Source organism: Nicotiana sylvestris, chromosome 2 (assembly GCF_000393655.2).
Source record: "Nicotiana sylvestris chromosome 2, ASM39365v2, whole genome shotgun sequence".
In the NCBI taxonomy this organism is placed as follows: domain Eukaryota; kingdom Viridiplantae; phylum Streptophyta; class Magnoliopsida; order Solanales; family Solanaceae; genus Nicotiana; species Nicotiana sylvestris.
Window position 1 is genome coordinate 154,542,016 of NC_091058.1, and position 17,671 is coordinate 154,559,686.

General features: G+C 45.8%; 1 protein-coding gene across 1 annotated transcript; it reads right to left on the minus strand.

Moving 5' to 3' along the window:
* Positions 1-6,152: 6,152 nt before the first annotated feature.
* On the minus strand, positions 6,153-9,445 carry LOC138885815 (uncharacterized). The gene is made up of 3 exons (XM_070166798.1): positions 9,289-9,445; positions 6,888-6,901; positions 6,153-6,743 (listed from the first exon to the last, which is right to left on the minus strand). The coding sequence occupies exons 1-3, from the start codon at positions 9,443-9,445 to the stop codon at positions 6,153-6,155; spliced, it is 762 nt and encodes a 253-aa protein (XP_070022899.1).
* Between the last annotated feature and the right edge of the window lie 8,226 nt (positions 9,446-17,671).

Here is a 17,671-nt window from a genome sequence, read left to right on the forward strand (position 1 = left end):
CAATAGGCAATTCGTTTATCACGACAAGTTGTGAATAGTTATATCTTTTAGCATATTTTAAGTACCCTTAAATTGTATAAGCGATAGTGTAAATATAAATTTATATTATCAATACAATTTAACTTGTTATATCATATTATTTACGACTTAATTATTTTAAGTTATTAATCAATATTATTAAGCAAAATTATATGTGATGACCCAAAAGGTCATTACTTGTGTTGCAAGTGAATTCAGTGTTCCGAGACCAAAAAACCTCCTTATTACCCCATCTTGATTTACTTGCGTGGTCCGTACCTATATCCGAAAAACTTTCTATGTGAAAATACGAGAAATAGAAATCTTTAGAGTTAAAATTTTGATTATGGCTGACTTTGGTCAACATTTTGAGCAAACGGACCTGGATCCGTGTTACGATGATCCCGGTGTGTACGCAGTAAAATATGGGACTTGGGCGTATGCCCGAAGATGAATTCTGAGGTCCCAAGCCTAGAATCAATTTTTGAAAGAAATTATTTTACTGAATTATCTAAGAAATGAAGAAAAGAATTAATGTTTGAAACCATTGTTATCGGGCCCGTATTTTGGTTCCGGAGCCCGATGCAAACTTGTTATAGTATTTGAAAGATAACTGTAAATTTTGGTGAAAACAGATGTCATTTGATGGGATTCGGACCTAAATAGCAAAAGTTGGTGTTTTACGAAGTTTGAGAAAAATTCTTTGATTTTGAGGCTTAATTTGTTGTTATTGAGGTTATCTTGGCAATTTGATTGCTTGGATAAATTCGTATGATGTCATTGAGTTAGTGCATATGTTTGGTTAGGAGCCCCGAGGGCTCAGGTGAGTTTCAGGTAGGTTCCGGGGTGTCTTAGGCTTAAACATGGCTATTGGAGGTCCAGAAAAATAAAGTTGCAGCTCTCTGAACCTGCTAGTGCGATCCGCACTGGTTTTGTGTTGTCCGCACTGGTGGCTGTGCGACCACAGTGGATTTTGTGCGGTCTGCACAGGGAGTCTGAGATGTTGTGCGGCCGCAGTGGATTTTGTGCGGTCCGCATAGGGAATCTGAGAGACTGTGTGGCCGCAGTTGATTTTGTGCGATCCGCACAGTGAGTCTGAGAGACTGTGCGGCCGCAGTTGATTTTGAACGGTCCGCACAGGGAGTCTAAGAGGAGTATATTTAGATGGGATTTTCAGTTATTTTTCATTTTTCAAAACCCCAAAAACATAAGAGGCGATTTTTCAAACAACCTTTTGTTTGACTCAAAAGATTTTAAACTCTTTTTAAGCAAGTCAATCGAAGATGAAGGAGTAAATCATAGTCGAAGATAATAAACTCTAGGATGACAATAATGGGGAGGGAATGATGATAGGGAGATGATAATAGTAGAAAGAGAGATGATAATTGTTCTGTCTGAAAAATTCCGTCCCCGTTTACAAGACTTAAGTCCCACTTATATACTGAATCTAATGCCGATACGATAGTGCCTCTACTTCCACCTCAGGGTCATACCCCTCTGTCGACTCGCATGTTTTCGGTCATTTGTCATACTCATTATAGGCCATGGTCGATCAAATTCGGACCCATACAGTTAGTCCATCCGCTTGTCGAGGTCGCAACAGGATGCGTCCTCGGTGAGTAGACTTGATGCCTCCCTTAGGAGGAATTTGACTCGTCGATATATTACGACGTGACTAGGGAGAGGTGGTATTCATGTTTTGGCAGGATATCTAAGAGTACACGCCAACCTAGGTGACGTCAGCTTTCGCATGCGTCATCATTACGCAGATTTTCGAGGCAAAGACTGACGGTTTGGCGCTTGGTTTCCGGCGCTGATTTGAAACCACCTTGATTCTGGCACCACCCAACCCTATAAATAGGTGAAGGGTTCGATTCCTTTGAAAAACCTTTGACCATTCTCGATAATTTTCCTGTCTCCTTCTTCCGCTTTCATATTTCTCCGTCTCCATTCATGGCCGGAAGTTCTCTTCTCTTTCATGCCATTTGTGTAGCTTACTTCCTTTAAACAAAATCATGCCAAGATCTCGTCGCACTAATGAGGAGGTTCCTGAGGCCACTCCGTCGAACGTAGCACCTCTTTCCGACATCGGAGAGGTGGAGATAGAAGAGGGTGACAACCCTCTCACAGTGGAGGCGTTACTACCGAGGCATCCCCTATATCGGAGTGATTTCCTCAAGGACCCGCCCCCTACTCCGAACCCTGTGCTTTCTGAGACGAATCAGACTCACCTCGATGCCCTCCGCATAAAATATGGTATTTCTGCCCACGTAGAGATGACTTTGGTGGAGGGAGATTATGTTGACGTTCACAGGCCTGGGTACTGTGCCTTCTACGAATATCCTTTCGTGATCGGCTACACCTTTCCCCTCTTCCCTCTAGCGAACGAATTTTGCAGGTTTTATCATGTTTGCCCGGCTCAGCTTATGTCGTACACACTCAAGGTGCTCCTGTTGCTGGCTAAGTACGCGGAATTGGCAGAGTGCGACATCTCCGTTCATCATCTCTTGCACTTATTTTCACCTGGTTTCCTTAGGGGAACCATGGTGCACCTAAGACTTCATGGTACAAAAGGGCTGGTGGTCGGGACAGATGAACGGGCGAGCTGTAAGTTTTGGCATACATACCTTTTCATCAAGACCGAGCATATCGTCTCTGACCCCGCCGAATTTCCAGAGCAGTGGAATAAAGCTCGTAAGTATCGTAGTTCATTAGGTCCCCCCGTCTTCCGCAATTATTGTAACTTTTGGTCACTTGTTGTGTTGCAGCTATGGGTCGTCCGCCCCAGCCCATTACAGGACTCAGGAACTAGGTCGCTGGTCTGCTGCCCCATGCGGAGGAGACTCGAACTTGGTCTGCCTTCGTACAACGTTATGGCCCTAGAGTTTCCTCAGGTAAATTTCTGCCTTACTACCTCGTCGGTCGTGCGACCCTGCTTAACCGTATGATTCTTTGTGACGACAGGTTGGGGAGCTTCTAGGTAGAGGGTGTCAGTCCCTGCTTTCAGGCAATCCGCTGCTACCATGGACACTCGATACATTTTGTGCGAGTCTGTCCGGGAAGGTCGTCCTTTACTTCTTCAACAGAAGGACACATCTAGAACTGCAACCATGAGAGAAACGGCCTCGTTGGCACCGGCCTCACATCTGTTTGATGAATCTTCTAATGGTGACGAGCTGTTAGAGAGAAAAAAGAGAAGGTTGGAGCTGGGAAAGTGTGTGGCCACTGAAGCTGATGGAAGTGGAGCGTCTCGGACGGCCCCGGCGCCCGTGTTTATGGCTGATGCTATTTTGTCGGGGAGGTCACCCCGAGTGGAGAGAGTTGGCCCGAGAGCCAGTTTAGTACGTTCCGTTGAAGGGGGCGCGTTGTCTAATGTCGAAGGACCTCGTGTGGAGGAGGACGGATCGGGTTCCGATATTGCCCCGGAGGACATTGATGAGTTTTTGGGTCGCCATACCCGTGTGGAAGTGAGGACGGATGGGTCTGACCGCCACGTGGTAATTCCGGGGAGTTATAACTTGCTGATGAATAGCGAGCAGGTTGCGTCGGCCCTTGGTCCTTTATGTGCCGCTCCTGAAAGCAAGACGCTTGGGGCGATGAGTGACGCGGAATTATCTCGGAAGGTTGCCAGTATGGCCTTACAGGTAGGCTTCTTTTTCTTTTCTTTGCGTCGCGGGTTTGGTGTGGCGATGGCATATATTTTCTAACTATGCTTTTCTTTTGTTAGACCTTCGTCATGGAGGTGGAGAGAGATCGCCATGAATGAAGAAGGACGGGCCTCTACAAGAAGATGTCATCGAAATACCAATCAGTACTGTGCTAAGCACCGGGCGATGTCTGATATCTATCATCAGGATCCCGAGTTCCAGGTGTTCCGCGAGGGACTTAAGCAGCGGGAGGACCAATTGGAGCGCAGGGTAGAGGAGCTGAAGGAGAGGGACGAGGAACTTGTGAGGGCTATCGCCCGTAACAGCGAATTGGAGGCCCTTCTTAAGGCGAAGGAGGATGAGCTCGAGCTGAGTCAAGGGTAATGTCGGAGAACGCCGACTTACAGATGAAGGTAGCTGGTTTGAACGCTGAGCTAACTGCTAAGGCAGTAGAGGTCGACGGACTTAAGGGCGAGTTGAATGCCAATGCCGACAAGTTGGCCGCTGCCATTTCTTAAACGGTTTCTTTGGAGGATGCCCTCCGCATATCCAGGTTGGAACTTGCGGGGGAAAGGGAAGCCTCCGGTCGCCGAGTCGCAGTGTTTGAAAGGCGTATTGGGGAGTTAGAGGCGGAGTTGGCCGCATTGCAAGGGCAAATGGCTTTGTTGAGGGCAGAGGTGGCAAATCGTCGTTCTCGGCCTTCAACGTATCGTCCTTCAGCCGGTCAGGGCTCGCCCCGTCACTTGTACGAGTTATGGTTCTATGCAGAGGCTCGGCTCGACATATATAAAGCTTTTCATGCTGAGGGCCGTGCGACAGAGGCGGAGGTTCAGGCAGTGGATGCTGAAGCACGTGCAGTTCGCGAGTCATGTGGGTACGACCCTCTCACTCCTGATGGGAGGGTGTCACTTCTGATGACGTGAATCGCCTTGACTCGGATTCGTGGTATGAAGATGCCTACCCTGCTGGGGACGACGTGTAGTTTTTATTTGTACATTTATTATTTTCTTAGGAATTTTTGGGCGTGGGTCGTGCTAGGGCCTGTTCGTAGGGACAAATGTAAATGATTTTTGTTGTAATATAAACATTACTTTTGCCAATTTGTCTATTCGTTGTTCCCCCTTTTGTTTATTGCGTGACGTTTGTGTCTCTGTTGGGATGTTGTTTCGACTATTGTTGAAATGATATCCCGTCGTGATTCGAACGAGGTCGAACTAATGTCGATGGCCTTGGCCATTAGGATGTTGCTTCGACTGTTGTCGAAGTAGTATCCCGTCGCGGTTCGAACGAGGTCGAACTAATGTCGATGGACTTGGCCATTAGGATGTTGCTTCGACTGTCGTCGAAGTAGTATCCCATCGTGGTTCGATCGAAGTTGAACTAATGTCGATGCCCTTGTCCATTAGGATATTGCTTCGACTGTCGTCGAAGTAGTATCCCGTCATGGTTCAAACGAGGTCAAACTAATATCGATGGCCTTGGCCATTAGGATGTTGCTTTGACTGTCGTCGAAGTAGTATCCCGTCGTGGTTCGGACGAGGTCGAACTAATGTCGATGGCCTTGGACATTAGGATATTGCTTCGACTATCGTCGAAGTAGTATCCCGTCGTGGTTCGAACGAGGTCGAACTAATGTCGATGGCCTTGGCCATTAGGATATTTCTTCGACTGTCATCAAAGTAGTATCCTGTCTTGGTTTGAACGAGGTCAAACTAATATCGATAGCCTTGGCCATGTCGAAGCAGTATCCCGTCGTGGTTCGATCGAGGTCGAACTAATATCGATGGTCTTGGCCATTAGGATGTTGCTTCGACTGTCGTCAAAGTAGTATCCCATCGTGGTTCGAACGAGGTGGAACTAATGTCGATGGCCTTGGCCATTAGGATGTTGCTTCGACTGTCATCGAAGTAGTATCCCGTCGTGGTTCGAACGAGGTCGAACTAATGTCGATGACCTTGGCCATTAGGATGTTGCTTCGACTGTCGTCGAAGTAGTATCCCATCGTGGTTCGATCGAGGTCGAACTAATGTTAATGGCCTTGGTCATTAGGATGTTGCTTCGACTGTCGTCGAAGTAATATCTCGTCGTGGTTCGAACGAGGTCGAACTAATGTCGATGGCCTTGGCCATTAGGATGTTGCTTCGACTGTCGTCGAAGTAGTATCCCGTCGTGGTTCGAACGAGGTCGAACTAATGTCAATGGCCTTATTAGGAGATTTGCATTTCATACAATGGAGATTGAATTCTGTTCATACAATTTGCATTTCATACAATGGAGATTGAATTCTATTCATACAATGGAGATTGAATTATGTTCATACAATAGAGATTGAATTCTGTTCATTAGGAGATTTGCATTTCATACAATGGAGATTGAATTCTATCCATAGGGCATCCCCTTCGCCGCCTCGTTAAAAACCTCCTCGAGAAAACCCAATTGGGACAAAACCCGGGTGAGGGAAAAAGAGTATGACTTAGATGACGCCTTTCAAAAGTGGAAGTACTTGAGATGGGCGATGTTCCAGTTATTTTGGAGTAGTTTTCCCTCCATTGTTTCCAGTTGGAACGCACCTTTTTTTGCTACTGCTATGATTTTATACGGTTCGTCCCAATTTGTTCCGAATTTTCCCTCATTTGGATCTTTTGATGCCAGTATTTTGGCCTTCAGGACGTAGTCGCCAACTTTGAGTGACCTTACATTGGCTTTTTTGTTGTAGTATCTTTCTACTTGCTGCTTTTGGGCTACCATTCTCACGTGGGCCATGTCTCTTCGTTCTTCAACTTCATCTAGGTCTTGTAACCGACTTTCATCGTTATCTGCTCCGCTTATATTGGAGTATATCAGGATGGGTTCCCCGACTTCGACGGGTATGACTGTGTCGGTCCCATAGACCAGTGAGTATGGTTTTTCTCCCGTGCTGGGCTTTGGCATAGTGCGGTATGCCCATAATACTTCAGGTAGTCGTTTGGGCCATAACCCTTTAGCTTCCTTGAGCTTCTTTTTCAATATGTTCAGTATCACTTTGTTGGAGGACTCGGCTTGGCCGTTGGCGTTGGGATGATATGGCGTGGAGAGTATCTGCTTGATGTGCCATTTTTCGAAGAACTAAGTCGTTCTCTTTCCGATGAACTAGGGTCCGTTGTCGCAGCTGATTTCTTTGGGGATGCCGAAATGGCATATAATATTTTTCCATATAAAGGCGATGAACTCTTGTTTGCGTACCTGAGTAGACACACCTGCTTCCACCCATTTAGAGAAATAGTTAGTTAAAACCAAAAGAAAACGTACCTTTCCTCGTCCTGCTGGCAGAGGGCCGATTATGTCCATCCCTCACTTTATGAAAAACCATGGCGAGGTGACGGAATGGAGGAGTTCTCCTACTTGATGTATCATAGGGGCATGCTTTTGGCACTTCTCGCATCTTCGGACATAGTCCGCGGCATCTTTTTTCATAGTAGGCCAATAATAGCCAATGCGAATGAGGCATCGAACGAGGGCTCGATTCCCTATATGGGCACCGCAATGACCCACGTGTACTTCCTCTAGTACTTGCCTTGTTTGGTACGGTCCAATACATTTGGCTAGAGGGCCACCAAATGTTCTCTTGTAGAGGTCGTGATTTAGTAGGCTGTATCGAGCTGCCTGCACCCGAAGTTTCTTGGCTTCTTTTCTGTCTTGCGGGAGCGTTCCATCCTGCAAATAGGCTTTGAGGAGGTTACGCCAGTCCCATTTAGGTTCATAGAAAGTACCTCAATGTGGTCTATGGCCGAGCGAAGGAGGGTGACCACGTTTTCCTTGTTAATATTCTTGGTGGCCGCTGCTAATTTGGCGAGGCCATCTGCTTCAATGTTCTGTGCCCTAGGAATCTGATCGAGGCAACATTCGTCGAACTCCGACAGTAGTTTGTGGATTTCTGGCTGGTACCTTTGTAGTCTCTACTCTTTGATTTGGAAAGTCCCCGTGACTTGATTTACAACGAGTTGAGAGTCGCAGTGGAGGATGAGGCGTCGGGCGCCATATTTGAGGGCTAACTTCAAACCTACAATCACGGCCTCATACTCGGCCTCGTTGTTAGTCATCTCGGAGCATCGTATGGACTGGCAAATTACTTCGCCTGTAGGGACTTCGAGGACGAGTCCCAGTCCCGATACCGAGGCATTCAAAGCTCCATCAGTGTAGAGGGTTCAGAGGTCGGTACATGCGTAAGCGCGAAGCGCTTCTTGTTCTGCCTCGGGCAATATTTCTATGCTGAAGTCAGCCACGAAATCGGCGAGCACCTGCGACTTAATGGCATTTCGTGGTTGGTAAATTATGTCGTGCTCGCTTAGTTCTATGGCCCATTTTGCGAGCCTGCCTGAGAGCTCGGGTTTATGCAGGATACCTCTTAGGGGGAAGGTTGTTATTACTTTTATGGGGTGACATTGAAAATATGATCTAAGCTTGCATGAAGCTACGACCAGTGCTAGAGCTAGTTTTTCAAGGTGGGGGTACCTTGTCTTGACATCTATTAAGGTTTTGTTGATATAGTAAATAGGAGACTGCGTACCTTTATTTTTGCGGACCAAGACTGCACTAACAGCGATTTTGGATACTGCCAAATATACGAGTAGAGACTCACCCGGATCTGCTTTGACGAGTAGTGGCGGTGAGGATAGGTACGTTTTTAATTTTCTCAAGGCGTCGATGCATTACAAGTTCCATTGCAGCCCGTGGTCTTTCCTCAGTATGTTGAAGAAATTATGACACCTGTCCGAGGATCATGAAATGAACCTTGACAAGGCAGCTATTTGCCCTATTAGCTTCTGTACCTATTTTTTGCTGGTCAGTACCTTAGGTATTATGTCGATGGCTTTGATTTGATCCGGGTTGACTTCGATCCCTCGTTGTGATATGAGGAAACCTAGGAATTTTCCCGAGGCCACACCGAAGGCGCACTTCTCTGGATTCAACTTTATCCCGTACTACCTCAATATCTCGAAGGCCTCTTTCAAATGGCTAATGTGGTCTTCCTTCTTTGTCGACTTTACTAACATATCATCAATATAGACCTCCATGGTCTTACCGAGGTATTCCTTGAACATTTTGGTGACCAACCTCTGGTAAGTGGCCCCTACGTTCTTGAGTCCGAACGACATCACTTTATAGCAATAAGTTCATTGGTGAGTGATGAAAGTCGTCTTTTCCTGATCCTCTTCGGCCATTAGAATCTGGTTGTAACCGAAGTAGGCATCCAAAAAAACTCAGCAATTCGTGCCCCGCTATCGCATCAATCAGTTGGTCGATATGGGGTAATGAGAAGGAGTTTTTTGGACATGCTTTGTTTAGATCGGTGAAGTCCACACACATTCGCCATTTCCCATTCTTCTTTTTGACCATGACCACATTGGTGACCCATTGGGGGTATTTCGATTCTCTAATGGAACCGTTGGCGAGTAATTTAGACACCTCTTCGTTGACCGCTTCATTGATTACGGCATTGAATTTTCTCCTCATCTGTCGTACCAGCGGATAGAGTGGGTCAACGTTCAGCCTATGAGTGGCGATGTCCTTTAGGATCCTGGCATATCTGAATGGGAAAAGGAAAATAAATCGGCATTGTTAGTTAAGAATTTGTGATACTTACCTGGCTCTGAGAGGTTGTGCCCGATGTAAGCCTTTTTTGCATTGTCAGCGTCGTCCAATTGGACTGGGTCGAGGTCCTCTATAGTTGCCTTGCAGGCTTCTATGATGTCTGGGTCTCTGATGGCCTCTGTTGGTGGGTCGGGTTTAGTTCCCGACATGGCTGATTGCTATGCCTCCGCACTTGCACCTTTCAGTTGTTTGGTATGCGTGCAATCTTAGGCGATCTGGTAGCATTCCCGAGTGGTGCGCGCCTCGCCTCGGATGCTGAATATTTCCCACGGGGTGGGAAATTTGATCACTTGATAGAAGCTTGAGGGGACGGCTCGTATGGCGTGTATCCACGGGCATCCTATGATGATGTTATAGGCTATTTCCTAGTTCATGACGTGGAATATTGTTTCCAGTGTGACTTCCCCTGCTAGGACTAGCAGTGCTATTTCCCCGAATGTCCCCTCTACTATATTGTTAAAACCCATTAGTGTTATGCAACACGATATTATTTTATCTTCGAGCCTCATTTGCATGAGAACTCTCGGGTGAATAATACACGCGCCGCTTCCGTCGTCTACCATGATTCTTTTTACATCTGTATAAGTGATGCGTAAAGTTATAACCAAAGCATCATAATGAGGGTAAGACAAACCGTCGGCATCTGACTTTTCGAAGATGATACTATCTTCGAAGTCATCATATCGTTCGTGGGCGACCGTTCGTTTGAGTTTATGCGTGGTGGTGAACTTCACATGGTTGATTGTCGAGTTGTCGCCACCGCCAATGATCATCTGTATGGTACGTGCTGGCGACGATGGCTTTAGAGGTCCTTGAAATGGGTCACATCCTATAGCGAAGTTGGCCCTTCCTTTATCGCTGAGCAGTTCTTTCATGTACCCCTGGTTCAACATCCTGACCACCTCTTGTTGTAGACCTATGCAATCCTCGGTCTTATCTCCTCTTTCCTAATGGAATTCGCAGAGGACGTTTGACCTTCTCACGCTTGGGTCCAATTTCATTTTTTGTGGCCATTGCACCTTCGTGCCTAGCTTCTCCAGTGCGTACACTATCTTTGAATGGGAAACAAAAAAGTTATGAGCAGATAACAGTGGAGGCATACCTCTTTCATTTCAAAGGGGTGCAGTGTGTCGTAACACGACGTCCGTATGCCTTGGAGGAGGCGGGTTAGATGTTCTAACATATGGCTGATGCCTTTCTCGATTGAAATACGGGGGTTGATCCCTTCTCCCATCATTACGCCGATCTCTCCTTGCCTCGGTTTGGACTAACGGTGGTCGCTGAGTCGGGCCATTTAGATCGTCTTCGTCTTCCCTTACCTCGGCACAATAGGCGTTGTGAATCTCTTCCCACGTGGTGGGGGGATACTTCATGAGTCTATTGAGCAATTTTTGGGTTGCCTTTGATCCGTTCCTATTTAACCCATTTTGGAAGGCCGCTACCACCATTCCTTCCGACACATTTGGCAGGCCCATCCTTACTTTGTTGAATCGGGCCAGAAGAAAGTCTCGAAGTTCCTCACCCGCCATTTTCCTGATGGCGAAGATGTCATTTACCCGAGCTTCAGCCTTCTTTGCCCCTGCATGAGCGGTGGCGAATTTATCCGCCATCTCCTCAAATGTTGATATCGATCATGCTGGTAGCTGGGATTACCATGTTAATGCTCCTCCTGTCAGAGTCTCACCAAACTTTTTCAGTAACACAAATGGCACTTGTTCTTTTGACAGGTCATTGCCCTTCACCGCAGTGACGTAATGGATTAGATGATCCTCTAGGTCTGTGGTCCCGTCGTATATTCTAAGTATGGCTGTTTAAAGGTTTTTGGGATGGGGTGAGGAGTAGCTCCATCACTGTATGGCTGTTTGATGAATCGGCCCACATCGCATTTTGGTAGTAGTTTAGGGGCGCCAGGTATTTTGTCAACTCTTTCCTGGTGCTCCTTCATTTGATCACAAAGTGCTTTGTTCTCGTTTTCCATCTCTTCCATTTTCTTTAGGATGGTCATGAGCGCATCGTCACTTGCATCGATGACAGTGCGGGTGTTGCGCATTTGCGTAGCATCTGGCTCACCGATGGTAGCTACGATTTCTGCCGTTGGTAAATTTTCGACATTTCCTTGAGGGGGTTTTTCGAGCATGTTGCTCAGAGCACTTGCCGACCACTCCTCTAGCAGCTTTTTGATTGTTGGTGGTGTTTCTCTCGTCATGGATGTGGAGGCTCCCCTTTCACGAAAGACCGTCATATCCTCGTGTGGGGAGGGTGAGATCTCCCCCTCCGGTATATCCCTTGGTGTTGTATTCTCGGTATCTTCTCTACCGGCTTCATTAAGGGAGCTTAGGAGGTTGTTTGAGATATCTGCTATCATCTTTATCCTTGCTTCTTTCTCTGTCGTTGTTGGTTTTATGGGGTTTGAAGAATGGCAATCATTACTTTTGAGAACCTAGATGAGAACTATGATTTCGGCTATGGAAATCCCCACAAACGGCGCCAAATTGTTTGACTCAAAAGATTTTAAACTCTTTTTAAGCAAGTCAATCGAAGATGGAGGGGTAAATTGTAGTCGAAGATAATAAACTCTAGGATGACAATAATGGGGAGGGGATGATGACCGAATACCGAATCTAAAAAATACCGTCCCCATTTACAAGACTTAAGTCCCACTTATATACCGAATCTAATGCTGATACGATAGTGCCTCTACTTCCACCTCAGGGTCGTACCCCTCTGTAGACTCGTAAGTTTTCGGTATTTGTCATACTCATTATAGGCCGTGGTCGATCAAATTTGGACCCATACACCTTTCTTCTCCAAAATGTTGGTAAGTGATTTCTAACTCATTTTCTTCACTCCTTAACATCTTTTAACATGATTTCAACTCAAAATCAAGGATTTTCATGGGGAAAATTGGGTGTTTTGGGTAGAACTTAGGTTTTGAAAAAATTGGAGATTTGGACCTCGATTTGAGGTCTGATTTCAAAACAAATTATATATTTGAGTTTGTGGGAGAATGGATAATCGGGTGTTGGTTCGAACCTCGGGTTTTGACAATGTGGGCCCGGGGGCGATTTTTGACTTTTTGGGTAAAACCTTGGAAAATTCATTTGCATGCATTCAAATTGATTCATTTAGCGTTTATTAAAGTAATTAAGTAAGTTGTGACTAGATACGAGTGAATTGGTGGTGGAATCAAGGGGTAAAGCTATAATTGAATTATGCATTGTGTTCGTGACATCGAGGCAAGTGTTTGGTCTAACCTTAGCTTGAAGGATTAGGAGTTGAGTCATATTTGCTATGTGATAAATGTTGAGTATGACGTATAGGCATGGTGACAAATATCTATACATTGGTGTCAAGCATGCACGTGAGTCTTATATTGTGATTTTCATGACTTCGTTGTATTATCCATGCTTTAGAGTTGATTTCTATTTGTTGTGAAAAGTTTGTGGAAGGAATTGTGACCTTTGAACATCGAGGAGCATTGGCTCAAGTTATATTATGAATTGTGAAAGTATATGAGTTGATTGAACCCTTTAGAGCATTGGCTCAAGTGGTAAAGTGAGTTGTGAAGTAAAAGTGAATAAGAGAAAGAAGTTATTAAATTGTTCCCTTGCCGGGATATTGTTGCTTTATTGGTTATGTCCCTTGTCGGGATGTTGATATTATTGATGTTGCTCCCTTGCCGGAACTTAATTGTTGAATTGTTGTTCTCATGCCAGGATCCCTATTATAATCTTGTTTATTCCCTTGCCCCATTGTTTGTGATTGTTGTTTAGGTAAGGAAGAGTGTTAAAGCACGAAGGGTGATGCCGTGTATTATTGTGAGGAAAGAGTGTAAAGCACGAAGGGTGATCTCGTGTTGCACGATGTACCATTCCATACGGATTTTATTGATTATATGTTGAGGAAAGAGAGTAAAAGCACGAAGGGTGATGTCGTTCACATTTTTATTATATGATTGTCTTGGTGAGGACGAGAGCAAAAGCACGAAAGGTGATGTCGTGCATTTTTTGATTTTTGATTCTTTGTTGATATCCAAGTTATATTGTTTCTTTCATTACTTGATGTCTTTCTATTCGAAATTGTTATCTCCCCCACAACATGCTCCCCCACCAATATTGACTGGTTATAAATTTATTTCTTTTCCGATGTATATATTTGAACTGCACAGGTTTATTTGGTAGTCTGGTCCTAGCCTCGTCACTACTTCGCCGAGGTTAGACTAGGCACTTACCAGCACATGGGGTCGGTTATGCTGATACTACACTCTGCACTATGTGCAGATCCTGGAGCAGCTTTTGGACCGTAGTGTGGAGGCTACCTTCAGTCCACGCGGAGATCCAAGGTAGACCGACAGGCGTCCGCAGGCCTTGGCGTCGCCCTCTATCTCTATTTTTCCTGTTTCATTTTCTTTATATTCCGGAATAGTGTATTATTATTTCTTCAGACTTTGTATGTGGTAAATTTTAGACCGTCTGTGACACTGTGACACCAAGTTTTGGGTAGTTGAGACTTAAGTAATTTTAATAGACGTAGATTTCAGATATTTAATTATTATCTTCCGCTTAATTATTTAAAGTTCCGTTGTTTTCATGTTATCGCCTTGTATTTGTTAAAAAGAAGTAAGTTGATAATGAAGTAAGTAGTTAAGGATTGACTTGCCTAGCTCTCATTAGTAGGCGCCATCACGACTCCCGAAGGTGGAAAATCCGGGTCGTGACAAGTTGGTATCAGAGCTCTAGGTTACATAGGTCTCACAGTTCATAGACAAGCTTAGTAGTGTCTGAGGGATCGGTACAGAGACATCTGTATTTATCCCTTAGAGGCTACAGAGTTAGGAAAACTTCACATTTATTCTTTCCTATCGTGCGGTTTGGTTTCTCAATGCTAATTGAATTTCTACTCTGTTCTTTCACAGATGGCGAGAACACGTGCTTTCTCATTCACTAACCAGCAGTCCGAGCCCCCAACAATAGCTTCCACCAGGGGTAGAGGGAGAGGCCGAGGCCGTGCTAGAGACCGAGGTAGAGGCAGAGCTCTGCCCCGAGCAGCAACCCTAATGGCGGAGCCTCAGGTTGACTTTGATGACGAGGTTCCGGCCCCAGCAGTTCCGGTAGGCCCAACTCAGTTCCTAGAGGGGTTAATTGATACCCCAGTTCTTCAGGATACTTTGGTCCGTCTAGTGGGCCTCATGGAGAGTGTCACCCGAGCAGGCTTGCTTCCTGTAGCACCAACCATCTCTCGGGATAGAGGAGGAGCCTAGACTCCTGCTACTCGCACTCCAGAGCAGGTAGCTGCCCAGATTCAGACTTCAGCGTTTTAGCTAGTTGGAGCAGTTCAGCCGAGCGTGGTAGCTCAGACCGGTGATGGAGTAGCTATGTTTGCCGATGCTTTGTGGAGGTTGGATAGGTTCACCAAGCTCTTCACTACTACTTTCAGCGTGCATATACTGAGGATTCCCAGGATTATCTAGACAGTTGTCACAAGGTTCTTAGGAACATGGGGATAGTTGAGACCAATGGGGTAGATTTTGCCACTTTTCGCTTGTCTGGATCCGCCAAGACTTGGTGGAGAGATTACTGTTTGGATAGACCAGCCGGATCGCCAGATTTGACTTCGGAGCAGTTTACTCAGCTATTTCTGGAGAAGTTTCTCCCCTTCACTCAGAGAGAGGCCTATCAGAGGCAATTTGAGCGTCTCCAGTAGGGTTCCATGACTGTTACCTAGTATGAGACCAGATTCATTGACTTGGCTTGCTATGCTCTTGTCATACTTCTTACCGAGAGAGAGAGAGAGGGTGAGGAGGTTTATTGACGGTCTTATTCAGCCAATTTGTCTTCAGATGGCTAGGGAGGCTGGGAGTGAGACTACTTTCCAGGAGGCGGCCAATATGGCCCGGAGAGTCGAGATGGTTCTGTCACAAGAAGGTGTCCATGGGTCAGACAAGAGGCCCCGTCATTCAGGCCGATTTAGTGGTACCTCGTCTACAGGTAAAGATTCGTATGGTAGAGGCCATCCTCCTAGGCCCTTTCAGTCAGTGCTCCAGGTTTCACACGATACTTCAGGTGGCCGTGGTCCCTATATGCAGTATTCTGATCAACAGTCCTACAGTGCACCACCTGCTCCTATCAGTGCACCACCACTTTAGAGTTTTCGGGGTGGTTATTCAGGTCATCAGGGTCAGCAGTCTCAGCAGCCGAGGGCTTGTTACAGTTGTGGTGATATAGGTCACATTTCTAGGTTTTTCCCTCGAGCACCGAGTAGCTCTCAGCATCAGGGTTCCTGTACCATGGTTCAGGAACCAGGTATTCCACAGCCCGTCCAGCCAGCTAGAGGTGGGGGTAGAGGTGCTAAAGGTGAAGCTCAGGCCGCTAGAGGTGGAGGCCAGCCAACAGCAGGCCGTCCCAGAGATGTAGTTTAGGGTGGTGGGGCCCAGCCCCAATGTTATGCTCTCCCAGCCAGGCCCGAGGCTGAGGCTTTAGATGCAGTTATTACAGGTACGGTTCTGGTTTGTGATAGAGATGCTTCAGTGTTATTTGATCCAGGGTCTACATACTCGTATGTGTCATCTTATTTTGCACCGTATCTGGTCATGCCTAGTGATTCTTTAAGTGCTCCTATTTATGTGTCTACACCGGTGGGTGATTTTATTATAGTAGATCGAGTCCATCATTCATGTATAGTCATGATTGGGGTCTTGAGACTCGTATAGATTTGCTTCTTCTAGACATGGTCGATTTTGATGTCATATTAGGGATGGACTGGTTATAACCTTACCACGCTATCTTGGACTTCCATGCCAAGACTGTGACCTTAACCTTACCGGGTTTGCCTTGTTTAGAGTAGAGAGGGACTCCTGGTCAGTCTACCCGTAGCGTTATCTCTTATGTGAAGGCTCGACGTATGGTCGAGAAGGGGTGTTTGGCCTATTTGGCATACGTTCGTGATTCTAGTGCTGAGGTTCCTTTTATTAATTCTGTGCCCGTTGTTCATGAGTTTCCTAAGGTTTTCCCTTCATATCTGTCGGGTATGCTGCTTGACAAGGATATTGGCTTTTGCATTGATTTGGCTCCGGGCACTCAGCCCATTTCTATCCCGCAATCGCATGGCCCCGCCTGAGTTTAAAGAGTTGAAGGAGTAGTTGCAAGACTTGCTTGAGAAGGGTTTCATTAGACCCAGTGTTTTGCCTTGGGGTGCGGTGGTGTTGTTTGTTAAGAAGAAGGGCGGATCGATGAGAATATGTATTGATTACCGGTAGTTGAACAAGGTTACAATCAAGAATAAGTATCCATTGCCGAGGATTGACGATTTGTTTGATCAGCTTCAGAGTGCCAGGGTATTTTCGAAGATTAATTTGAGATCTGGCTACTATCAACTGAGTATTAGAGCATCTGATGTCCCTAAGACAGTTTTCTACACTCGGTACGGGCATTATGAGTTTTTGGTGATGTCATAGGAGTTGACAAATTCCCCAGCAGCTTTTATGGATTTGATGAACCGAGTGTTCAGGCCTTACTTGGATTCATTCGTGATAGTCTTCATTGATGATATTTTGATATATTCCTGTAGCCGAGAGGAGCACGAGCAGCATATTAGAGTGGTTCTCCGGACCTTAAGGGATAGTCAGTTATATGCTAAATTCTCGAAGTGTGAGTTCTGGTTGAGTTCAGTTGCATTTCTGGGTCATGTTGTATTAGCAGAGGGTTTTAAGGTCGATCCGAAGAAGATTGAGGCAGTCAAGAACTGGCCTAGACCAGCATCAGCTACTGAGATTCGAAGTTTATTGAGATTGGCAGGCTACTATCGTCGGTTTGTGGAGGGGTTTTCATCTATCGCAGCCCCGATGACCAGATTGACCCAAAAGGGTGCCCAGTTCAGATGGTCGGATGAGTGTGAGGCGAGCTTTTAGAAGCTCAAGATAGATTTGACTATGGCACCAGTATTGGTTTTGCCCATAGGTTCAGGGCCTTATACAATTTATTGTGATGCATCTCGTATTAGGCTTGATGTAGTGTTGATGTAGGGTGGCAAGGTCATTGCTTATGCTTCGCGGCAGTTGAAGATTCATGAGAAGAACTATCAAGTTTATGATTTGGAGTTGGCAGCCATTGTTCACGCATTGAAGATTTAGAATTATCTGTATGGCGTGGCATGTGAGGTATTCACGGATCACAAGAGTCTTCAGTATTTGTTCAAGAAAAATGAGTTGAATTTGAGGCAGAGGAGGTGGTTGGAGCTGTTGAAAGATTATGATATCACTATCTTATATCATCTGGGGAAGGCCAATGTGGTGGCCGATGCTTTGAGTAGGAAGTCAGCCAGTATGGGCAGTCTTGTTTATATTCTGGTCGGTGAGAGACCGCTTGCTTTGGATGTTC

Coding starts and splice junctions, on each gene's coding strand:
- LOC138885815 (XM_070166798.1), bottom strand. CDS start 9,445: ATGTCGGGAACTAAACCCGACCCACCAACAGAGGCCATCAGAGACCCA.